Source organism: Urocitellus parryii, chromosome X (genome assembly GCF_045843805.1).
Source record: "Urocitellus parryii isolate mUroPar1 chromosome X, mUroPar1.hap1, whole genome shotgun sequence".
Classification (NCBI taxonomy): Eukaryota; Metazoa; Chordata; class Mammalia; order Rodentia; family Sciuridae; genus Urocitellus; species Urocitellus parryii.
This window is the reverse complement of record NC_135547.1, coordinates 55,344,422-55,357,146: the sequence shown is the minus strand read 5'-3', so window position 1 is coordinate 55,357,146 and position 12,725 is coordinate 55,344,422. Positions and strand designations below refer to the sequence as shown.

At 34.9% G+C, this 12,725-nt stretch overlaps 1 protein-coding gene across 1 annotated transcript in view; it reads right to left on the bottom strand.

Moving 5' to 3' along the window:
* Diaph2 (diaphanous related formin 2) overlaps window positions 1–12,725 on the bottom strand; it is an 821,535-nt gene that overhangs the window by 301,576 nt on the left and 507,234 nt on the right. The window contains exon 24 of the mRNA XM_077793878.1: window positions 9,957–10,081. Within this exon, the coding sequence (XP_077650004.1) occupies window positions 9,957–10,081 (125 nt within the window). The remainder of the gene's footprint in view (window positions 1–9,956; window positions 10,082–12,725) is intronic.

The following is a 12,725-nucleotide window of genomic DNA, read 5'->3' as shown; positions in this document are numbered from 1 at the left end:
ACAGAAAGGTTTTTAATCTGTTAAAACTTAGTTTCTGGTAAGAATGATGAAAATTTGTCAGACTGAGGGTACATTAACTCTTTCAGACAAATTAAGTCCCGTTTTATGTTCTGAAAAAGATGATTTCCCAGATGAGTCTCCTGAGGCCTGAAAAGGTTTATGCACCCTTTAAATGAGCAATATATTCTGTTCTCATCATCAGCATCATGCACCAAATGTCTGTCAATTCCCTGAACAATGTTTGAAAAATGTACTTATAGTCAGTGTAATTTCAGGCTGAATTTCAAACAAGAAAGACTCTTCAAATAGAAATGTTTGTGTGTGTGTGTGTGTGTGTGTGTGTGCGTGCGCGTTAACAGATCCTAAAAAACATGTTACATTCAGGCAGTTTCTTAGAATATGATTTCTACTAAGGGTTTGCTAAGAGCTAATTTTCAATACCTGCATTCAAAGTCAAAATATGATAAAAGCCTAACATTTGAAACATGTTAGAGTCCTCTCTCTTGTCAAACTGAGGTCATGCTAGAATACTATGTTCTCTATTTACTTGCCAGAGTGCTAAGTTTAATATCATTATACAATGAAACTGAAACCTATTTAACTAAACATTTATTAAGTACTTAAATTTCTATGAAGCTTTGTGCTACGCTTGTTGCAGAATATTCAGATGAATAAAAATACATTATCTCAAAAATTTATAACCCAGTGTACACAACAGACATGTACATAAACAGGGTATAGGCAAATGAGCAAGCATGCTAATCCAAGTATTCAAATATTATGAGAACACAAGGGACAAGGAAATTAATTTTGATTGCTATGATTAGAAAGGCTTTCTGGAGGAGATAGTGTAAGTGAACAGCTAATTTTTAAATTAGTTTACAATCCTTTCAAAAAGAATAGTTTTCCATTTTGAGCGAGACAGGAAAGGACACAATAAAGTAGTTTCACAGGGAACAAATGTAGAATTCATCTCAGATTTATGAACCCTTCTGAATTGAAAGGCCACATAACACCATGACAAGGGTTAAACTCCAAATGAACAAAATGTGGATCTCAACTCTCACTAGCGATATTGATTACTTATGTGATATCAAGTACATGGCTGAACCTCTTTAGCCTTCTTATATTTGAAATAAGGCTAATTAAAATAAGGTCAATAATAGTACCTACCTCATAGGATTGCTTTGGAGATGATTTGTGGCAGGGAACAGCTTAAACATACCTAATCTGAAAACCTAAATTCTAAAATGCTCTACATTTTGAAGCATTTTCAGCACTGATGTGACAACACTAGTGGAAAATTCCACACCTGATTTCATGTGATAGGTCACAGTTAAAATGCAGGAGACTTAAAATATCGTGTAAGATTGTCCCCAGCCTATGTGTGCATAATGTGTTTATGAAATATAAAGTGAATTTCATGTTTAGACTGGGTTCCATCCCCAAGATATTTCATTATGCATACTCAAAGTCCAAAAAAATCTGAAATATGAAATTCTTGTGGTTTCAAGCATTTCAAATAAGGGATATTCAATCTCTCTCTCTCTCTCTCTCTCTCTCTCTCTCTCTCTCTCTCTCTGTGTGTGTGTGTGTGTGTATAGTTACATCCTGGCATAACGGCTGGCACATGATATTCACTAAATAGTAAAAACACTCTCTTTAAACAAGAACCTTGATTCCTCTTTTTGACTAGGCCGAACCATTGGGTTTTCTCCTTGGTCCTGAATGGTTCAATTTTAGCAAGAGGTCTGATGGGTCAGTTGAGTGAAAATCCTCCATCCTTTGTATTTGACCAAATTCCTCGTCTCCCAACTTCTGCTTGTTTTCAACCCAGTGTGCCTTTATCAAGAATCTTGTCAAATTGGTTAAGCCAGAATCCTTTTTATCCTGGATATTTTCTCTTGGTAATTTTCTGTCCATTGATTTCTACCCTGTTCCATGGCTACAAATCCCCACTTGCCCTTGTGTCCAAAATGCATCTCGATTGTAAACTGGAATCTCTCTTCTATCACAATAGTTTCTGAATAAAATTTGCCTTGACTGCTTTCACTTCTATATGGTTCTGATTCTCTTTGATAATAGTTGTTATTATTACTATGTTATTACCATTTTATCATGAATGATTATACCTTCTATCTAGTTCAATGTACAATGGAACAGAAAATTTCCAATATCACTATCAAGAGTGTGCCTTTCAAAGCATGCTAAGAATCTTCCTTTTAAAAAGAACAGTATTCCCCTATGTGCTTTTCTTACCAAGGAGAAATATTAAAAAAACCCTCTAGCTTCACTTAGTCAACTTAAAAATCATTAATTTTGGAGGTCATACATTATTATTCTCCTATTAGCTTTGCTATAGATAACACCTGATGTGTGTGTTATGATAATAGTTACCTAGGTTACTCTTCGGGGAACTGAAGGTCTCTCTTGCTGAAATCACTGACTCTTCACATGGGCCTGAAGATATCCAATGGGTGACTGAAACACAATGAAAATGTATGGAATCTCTGTCTTCATTTTGTCTGTTTCCTTTATTGACTTAAAACTTTGGACCAGATTCTACTCACCACTGATTGTAGACATGACAATCATTTGAGAAATATCTGGTTGAAAAGGTTAACTTGAGGTACACATGCCTAGTCCCCCACCTCCCAACTGCCAAGACTGGAAACACAAGACCATAAAAGGAATGAAAAGAGGTGATCCTGAGTTCCTGGAATATACATATTCATTCCCTGAAAATATATTAATATTCCTCTTTTATTAGCCAGTTCATTTCTTTTATTATTCCCATCCTATATCTATAACCCCTCAACTACCTGAAGGTGAGAAGCTGATTTGTGAACAAGGTACCTTCTTCTCTATTCTTTGGCCTATGAATAAAGCCTTTTTTCTCCCTAATACTCTTCTCTCAGTCATTGGTTTTCCGTGGGATAAGGTTCCACAATGACTTTGGAAACAATCTGCTTTTTTCCTGCCAGTACTGGTAGTTGAACCCAGGGCCTTGTGAATACTAGGCAAGCCCTCTATCATTGAGCTATATCTTCAGTTCTTTTTACTTTGAGGAAGGGTTCTTCTCAGTTGTGGAGGTTGGCCTCCAATTTCAGATACTCCTGCTTCAGCCTCCAGAATATCTGGGATGACAGGCCTGTACCACCATGTCAGGCAACAATACGCATTTCAATGTATGCATTATTTCCATTACTGACCATGCCCCTTTTCTTTTTTTTTCTATCCTATACCCTCTCCTACTTGAAGAGTCTCATTAAAGAAACCTTGCTTAGAACTTCCTGAATTTTCTGAATTTTTGAACAACCGGCAATAGAGGGTAAGGACTGACAGTCAGAGGTGGTAATTTTCCCTTAAGTCTAGTCTGACATTCTCAATTTTTCTTTAAAAGACAAAAAATGGCCTGGATACTACATTTTAAAAAATATATTTGTTCTTTGTTTTTGTTTTGTGAACTTTAAATGACATTTAGATTATCATTCCACTAAACCCTGTTATTGGCATGTTCTCAAAGATGATAAGTATTACTTATAGTTGAATAATAATTTAGATTTTTTTTCATCTATTTTAAATTATTCTCTTAATAATGAATAGAGGAATAAAATTAACATAATGGCAATGCATTAGAGACTTCAAATCTGTTTTGAATTATCTGGAAAGGACAATGTGCTTCCTCACAGATTTCATTTGTAACCACTTGGAATGACTCTCCCTCATACTAGGAGGAAATCCCAGGTGTTGATAGTTAGTTGACAGGGTGTTAATGTCATTAACATTCTGTCAGCTCTTCTTGTCAATGTGTTAATGGTGTTCCTGCTGCTCAGTCACTCCCTGTCCTCCAGTTGGGGAAATGATTTCGCCAGCAGTCAATCAAAAAGCTAAGCTGATGTGGGGCAATAGACAGCCCTGCCATTGACAAAACTTCTGTGAGTAAATGTAGTAAAAATTTTGTCAACAGGATATAAGCACTAAGGTCAACACTGTGGTTAATGTGCTTTTTTCTAGACAGCTTAAGATATTAAGGATGGACCACAATACATATTTAAAAGTCTATAAAGTCCTCTTTTAAGAACAGGCTTCTTTCCTGTCTGAAAAAGCAATGAAAAGTAAGTAAAATAATACTTTGATTAAAAGAGAAAAAGAATGATAGAAAGAAAAGGTGTTAGGCCTCAGAACACAATTTCCTAAAATATGGTGCCTTCGCATGCTAAGTATTTTCAGATGCAGGAGATACACTGACCCCAGAACAAGATCTCTCTGAAGTTTTGTTGCCCATTTCCCAGAAGTGGATCACAGAAAATAGAATTCCCCTCCAGTCAAGCCATAAAATATCGAAGGATCACTCGGAGCTCCTCCCTTCTCCACTGAAAATGTTCATGTGACTGTTGGGAGTCTTGCCCTATACCCGGGGGGCGGGGAGAGAAGAAATGTCAATGCAGAGATCCCAGAAAGAATCTTGTCCAGTGAATTCCCTGTTTATTAACATGAGATTATACCACTTTTCATCTGATCATGTTTCTCTTCAACTATCCACTTCTTTCAACAGACTTAGCAATAAGCAATAGGCAGTTTTCTCTGGAGTCTTCATCACATAAAATGGTGGTTAATTAAATTTGCTGTGTTTTTTTCTTATTAATCTATCTTTTGATGGAGGTGATGTGAGCCATCAACCTTGTGATGTGTGAGGAAAATATACTACTTTTCCTCCACTACAAAAGAAAAATTATTTCAGTCACACTACTGTCCAAGAAGACAAAAGCTACAATTTTGCAAATAATGTCAGTGTCACATACACTGTCAAGTCCAAGAGAAGACCCACGATCAGCTAGGAGTCTATTCATGATGTTTCTTCTCACTCTTTCAAGCATGGGTTATTGTTCAAAGAGTGGAAACCAGATGTGACTCTGAACCTCACCCCCCAAATATTCACAGCAGATGCCAAATACAGACATAAACTATAGAATTCACAGTAACTTTAAAAGATAAAAAGAGATGACTCTTAGAAATGAATGAATGAAGAATATGAACTGTGGTAAATAGGTTTATAAGTTTCTAATGCTATCCTAACATAACTCTAGCTCACTACAATGACACAGGGACAACTGGTTGATGTTATCAGAAATGGAAAATATTCCTCATTTAATAATGGGAACATTTTTTGGAAAGTTCACAAAAGTAACATTAGACAATATGTAATACGTAATAAATATTTGATAAATGAATATCTATAGCATTTACTAAAGACTAGTAAAGATTTTATTTCAATTCACTGAGCAAACAATTGAGCTAAAACCTTCCAATACTAGGATTGTTATGAGCATATTAATATAAAGAATATTGATGGTCTCTGACTTAGAATTTAACTTGTTATTTTTCAACTTTATGGTGGCCATTAAGTGTGTATGCTAATATGCATTGAACAGAAAGTTTACTTTGAATGTTTTTAAAATCTTTGCCCAAGCTAGAAATATTCTGTAATATGCCCCCTTGAAATGCTGGATAACTATGAACAGCCCCAGCTCTCAGTGAGCCAGGCAATAAGAAGAGTGAACAACCAATACTCTATAGTGTACTAGGTCACCAGAGGTTTTTGTTGTTGTTGTTTGTTTATCTGTTACAGGTATTTGATAAATAACATGAGGTATTCAACACGTTATTAGAAAATAGGCTTATTGTTAGATGATTTTGCCCAACTATAGGCTAATGTAAGTATTCTGATCATGTTTGAGGTCAGCACAGTTAAGGTATCTGTTTGGTTGGTTAAGTATATTAAATGCATTTTCAACTTTTGATATTTTATGGGTTTATTGGGACATAACCTTGTCTAAAGTTGGGAGTTTCTGTACCAATAATGCTGTTTCAGGAAAAAAAAAATATCAGGATAACTACTATTTTCTCCATGTGGTTATCAAGATCACCCCTTTTACTTCTAGAACTTCTCACCTATGTTGTATGAGAGAATTTCCTGACTTTCTTCCTGTTTTATAATCTCTGGTGGGGACAGCTTGTGCCTCTTTGCTGTATCCTCACATGGCAGAAAGGGCAAAAGAGGAAGCTGGACTCTTTCTTTCTAGCCTTTTTATAAGGCACTAATTCCATCCATCAGAGCAGAACTTACATTGCCTAATCATCTCCTGAAAACCCCTGCCTCTTTTTATTGATAACCTGCACATTAGATTTCAACACAAATTTTGAAGAGGATATATTCAAACCATATCACTTGGCCTACATAGTGTTTTAAGCTGAAGGAAAGAGGTACATGTCAGAAGCAGAAAGTTCTCCTAATCTGTTACCCTTCTCTTCTGAAGGAGTTCACAGAAACTAGAATTCTTCTTGCCTCTTATTCAGAGAAGTAGGCTATAAAACCTAGTAAGGGTATTGTCTGACCTTCTTCCTCCTTCCTCTGTCATGGAATAGGTGTCCTGCCCCATACCCAGAAGGAAGCAATGTTGCATAGAGAAGTCAAGTATCTGAACAAACAGACCTTGTTCAGTTGTCCTCTGCAGCCCATCCCAGTTTATTATAATTACATCATACTCTTCTGTCTTATGATCACAACAATTCATAAAAATACAGTATTACTTGTTTCTTTGGCTCTTCATATATGAAGGCTCTTGTGCTATAAAAACTTGCATTAAATAAATGTGTGTGCTTTTCTTTTGTTGATAATGTCTTTTCTTATAGAGGTTTCAGCCATGAACCTTGCAATGGGTAAGAGAAGAAATCTTTTCTCCCCCACATTATCTATTTTCTTCTGACTCAGAAAAGCAACCAATTTGGATAGAAAAGGGAGACAAAGATGATGTGTTTCCTTCTAAAATCACTGGCATCAGGAGGCTGAAAGTAGCCAGGCAACTCTTCTTACAGGAGACTATTTCTCTTTTTTGATCATTTTTTTGACATTTACCTTAAAAGGCATGAACCATCACTTCTAAAACTTATTATACCTTTTTACAGGCATACTCTAAAAAGGTGATTTAATGTTACTCAAGTTCCTGAGAAGACTTATATGATTGAAAATAATTGGGGGTTATGGGATTAAACCAGGGGTGCTTTACCACTGAGCTATAAAAACAGCCCTTTTAATAACATGTTTTTATTTTGAGACAGGGTCTTACTAAGTTGCTTATGGTCTCACTAAGATGCTAAGGCTGGCCTTGAACTTGCAATCTTCCTGCCTCATCCTTCCAAGTCACTGGGATTACAGGTACATGCCACTGTACACGTCTATGATGAAAATTTTTATTACTATAAACACAACCTGCCACTACTTGACAATATCCCTGTTGATATGTGAAGTAAAAGTAGGGGCTTCACTATGGTGATCACCATTGTCTGTACCTACAGAATTCTGTGATTTAACAGACATTTACTAAATGTCTACACTAGGCAAGATTGTGGGCATTATTATGAGTACATGGTAATTAACAAACCAGATATGATCTCTGTGATGGGGACAGCAAAAATGATGTAAGTGCCAGACTGTCAGCAGCTTAAGGTCAAGTTTCTATTTTGTGCACTGCTACATTTTCTTTGCTCAGCAATAAACCATTGAACACTAACTGTAAGCTTTGGTGGATACTATGAAAGAATAAGGTGAACATAGGTGCTGTCTTACATAGACCAATCTAAGGATTAGGCAAAAAGATTCAATGTACCTATTTAGTTGCTCTGTGGCCATCAGGCCATTGCTGCTTATCATAGCCCTGTTGCTGTTCTCAAAGTCCAAAAAGGTAGAGAATCCTATTCAGTTTCTGAATTCACAGTCCATATAGAAATATTAGCATGTAGTAGGAAAGGTGATTTTAAGACAAACTACTGTCATACTGTTCCCATAGTAATTCAGTTTAAAGTGCCAGTGCCTAAAGCAAAGCAATTTTTGACAGGGGACAGAAACACTAGAAGATCATCCAGTACAAAGAATCCTATAATAAAAATGAAAACATGATTCTGATTTTAAAACAGGATCAATTATCACACAATCAAAAATTTCTTTTCTTTTTTAGATGTCCAGAAGGGTACAAAAATATAAAGCAGGCATCGGATCTCACATAATGTATACATGATGATCATGCATTTTGTCTGCCTCTTTCTGGAAGACTGAAACTCTCGATAAATACTGAAGGAGTCTTACACAAGAATAATAATTTCTACAATAGTTTTACTGCTGTAATTAATTAGTTTTTAACTAACTCAATATTCTTTTTCTCTGAAATAAACTGCTGTATATTTTATTTTGTTTTCTTAAATATGATATGCAAAGTAACAGCCCCTTACATTTTAATATAGTTTTCAATCCCCTTATGGACAAACAGTCACACTTTAGTGCCACTTAAATAAAGAATAGCCATTCATCTGTAACAGACAGATTCAGAATGCTCTGGATTTTCATTTAAAAGTGCTTAATTACCTGCATGAAGACAGAAATAAAATAAGGAGTCCAGGCCAAGTTCATGAGGGTTTGAAATTACTTTTCTTTTTCTAAATGAGCAACAGAAACTCAATGTTGCAAGCTGTTGTGTGGCCATAAGCCAACTACAGAAGAAACTGTTCAAATGAATGAGGGGATCAGGAATTAAATTCAAATGTATGAGGCAAGAACCAAAATCAAAAGGTGAAAAAAGAAGGCTGTGTTTCCAGTCACAGGACAATATATTATATTTGAATGAAAACGATCTAATCAGCAATAAAGTGAAACCCTCATGGTAAGTATCTAAATGTAGCCAGTTATATAATACAAGGTTAATTTTGAGGATTACCTATCTCCAAACACTTGTGAGATTATGCTTCCAACATTCCTAGTTATAAAAGTACTTAGCATAAATAAAAGAAAACATAAAACATAGTGTTAATTCATGAACAAAAACAGTGAGAACAAAAAAGAACTTTCAATATAAGTCTAAATTGTCATGCTCAAATAATTTGGGTTCAGAACCAAGACATCCAAGTTGGGAAGGAAAGAAAGTACATAAGAGAAGAAAAGGCAATATTTTAACCTTGAAACAAGGTGACTCCCATGTAGTTGTAGAAGGAATTAATATCAGATAAAGAATTTACAGTATTTATTCCCTCTAGAGATATAAAATGGTGAATCAATCTGCAGTTCAAGATATTTATTTAAACCCAGAGGAGGAGGATATGGCTTTAACTTTGAAAACCAAAATAGAAAAAAAAGCAACTCAGCTCTAATGTAGTTTATCTTTAGACACCAGCTTTAACATTAAACAATTCAAGCTAAATGCTATTTCTCAAGTTCTCCTTTCATATATTTCTATAATTTATGAGTATACCACATATAAAATAGGAGTTTGAAAAATATTTTAGCCAGAAATGCTTAATGTTTTACATTTGTATGTATATACAAATATAAATTATAATTTAAATATATCACATACTGATCAATTCATCTATTCATGCATGCATCTATTTGTATTTCATAATACTCTTAGTCTACTGATATTAGTCATCTTCCAATTGTCCTCCAAAACATACAAATGCCATCAGAAAATACACACATGTCCTCAAAAAATGAATGCACACATGCAAAAAGAAAATGAAAATCTCAGACCAAAAAAAATCTAATATCCATCACCGCTTTTATGCTCTTGGTTACATAAGAAGATTCTTTCTTTTGTTTTGTTTTGTTTTAGGTCTAATCAAGCCTCATAAGACTTACCTTGCATATCTTGTGGGCTTTCAAATGAAATTCTTCTTTGAGAAATGGCAATTTTTCAGGTCTAATTGTTCCCTTGCTTATACTCTACCTGTTTCCAAGCATCATGAAACAAAATTTATGCAGCTAATATAAAAACAGCATACACACAAATTCATCCAGACAGTGTTAGAGACCATGGAGCCTAGAATTAACCACGTGGTAAATAGGTAGACAGACAGACAGACACAGACTAACAAATAAAAAAAATACTTAAATAAATAAAGGATATCGACATCTTTTCAACAAACTTATCATGTTGATTTTCTGCTTGAGGAACTTTCTTGATGTCACGTTCCAGATGAACAATTTGTTGTTCCATTGCTGCAAGGTTGCTCTTAAGATTTTGAGCTGAAACTAAATAACAAGGTGCAAAAGGTTTAGCATATTTTACCAGGTGTTCCACAAAATAACTAAAACCAATATCATTTAAAGTATTGTTTTAAAGTGTTGTTTTAACAGGGAGAACAGTTACATAAAGTCAACTCACATTTTTCGGAATTACTGCTCATAAAATTTCTACTCTCCATGAAATAAATGAAAATGTGTAATATAAAAAAATCATCATGTTTAATATGACAATGTCACCATTTTATTCAGCCATTACTTCAATGAATCCATTTCCATTTAAATTTATTGAAGAAATCTCTAATATTTCATTCTTTAAAATCTAATTTGAAGATTAAAGAGAAACTAAGGTTCAAAAAGAACTTATCTTATTAATGCATGTTCTTCAATCTATAAATGATTTAAGGTGAAATTATACAAAAGAATCAAATATTCCTCTTTTGTTGAAATATGCTGATTTTTATAAACTAACACCTGTAGTAAAAGTTTCCATCTTCAGTCATTCTCATACTCAACAGAGATGTGAAAAATAGTTGTTGATATAGAAAGAGAATTTAGAGCAAACCCCAATGAACACACATGCACATACACACCCACAAAGCTTCGGCATGCCTCAAACACTATCATTAGTTGCCTTAATTACCCCTAACATTCTCTGCACTTCTCTTTTTCTCTCATTGACAACTAATAATTTTAAGGATTGTGTTCAAACTGCATACTTTTCAGATCTCTCATGATGCCTTCTTTTCACAGAGGTACTTAAAAAAAAACTTTTATCTGTTTTCTAGATACAGCATGACTGCCAACTATGTACAAAGACATCTGTATCACTACCATCAGCAGGATACAACATTCTAGTTAAAGAGACAAGGTAAGCATTACAACTCCACAGGTAGGCAGCCTGTGACACTGGATTTTAAGTCCTGGCTGCTGAGCCTTGTTCTTTTCATTAAAGACTGTGCAGCAGAAATATAAAAATATTATAATTATTTTTAAAGTAAATTTTGTTTCATTCAGAGACACAGCAGCATTACAATGAAAAATTTAAGAGATTGAAAAAAATCGACCCACTGACAAATTTCAACCAGACTGTTCTGATACAAATTCATCACGCTGATGCACACACCTTCATACTCAACAAGGAGAAATCACCTTAGATACACATGGAGGTTCAAGAGACTGAAAATCAAATACCAATAGTATAGACTATTTTTTCTATTAATCTGTCAATTAAATAGCTCTGTCCAAGTTAGTTCCATTTGTTTAGATCTGACAAGCTTGGAAATCATTCTTATTGGAGAATATAAGAGTTTTGTCTTGCCCAAAATTTGCTAATGATTCAGCAATCACTGCTCCCTTTATTTAAAGAATGAGTTTGCTGGGAAGGAAAACATTCTTCCCAACTTTAAAATGGAATTTTTTCCCTTAGATTTTACTGGTACATTCTCTATAACTCTGTAAAATTGTTCTTCCCCACTTACTTGAAACTAAACATAAGAAATTGAACGGTTGCTTGTGTCAATCAAGTTACAGGGATGTGAAGGGGTTTGAGGCACGCTATCACAAAATATTGCACCTTGTCATAATGAGTATTTTAAGCTAAAGGAATTTGAGAAATGACATGTATAGGAGAGGCTTAGATGTCCCTGAAAGAGGTCATAAGATTCTCATGTGAGAAGTATCCTTCTTAAACCCAGAGAAAACAAACCTTTTAATCTCTGAAGATGAGACAGAAAACTCTGAACAACTGAGCCTTGTTCAAAAGTTCCCTCATTCCAATGAGCTCCTATGTGTTTTTCTCCTATCAGGCTTTGGGATTCAATATTTTTCATCAAACCAACAGAAAATGCTCAGGTATAAGTGTTTTTTTGTGGGTCTTTATTTTTTCCTGAAAGTTACCATTACAGATAAAATTTAAATAATTCTAAATACATATATATTTTTTGTTGTTGTTCTGTGTGGTGCCAGGAATTGAACCCAGGGCCTTGTAAATGCAAGGCAAGCACTCTACCAACTGAGCTATAGCCTCAGCCCAGTAAGTAACCTCTGCAGTAGAGCTCCACATTTTCATTTTACCCTGGGCCTCACAAATTATATAGTTAGTCTCCCGATAAAGCACATATAACTTAAAAGTTAGATAGAGGGAGTGAGCAGTTAATTCACCTGCCAGTTCCTTCATGACTATAATTCTGTTTTTTTTTTATTTTTATTTTTTTATTTTTTTTATTGGTCGTTCATAACATTACATAGTTCTTAATACATCATATTACACGGTTTGATTCAAGTGGATTATGAACTCCCGCTTTTACCCCGTATACAAATTGCTGTATCACATCAGTTACCCTTCCATTGATTGACATATTGCCTTTCTAGTGTCTGATGTATTCTGCTGTCTGTCCTATTGTCTACTATCCCCCCTCCCCTCCCCTCCGGTCCCCTCCCCTTTTCTCTCTCTACCCCTTCTACTGTAAATCATTTCTTCCATTTATATTCTCTTGACTTACCCCTCCTTTCCTCTTATATGACATTTTGTATAACCCTGAGGATCGCCTTCCATTTCCATGCAATTTCCCTTCTCACTCCCTTTCCCTCCCACCTCTCATCCCTGTTTACTGTAAATATTCTTCTCAAGCTCTTCGTCCCTACCCTGTCC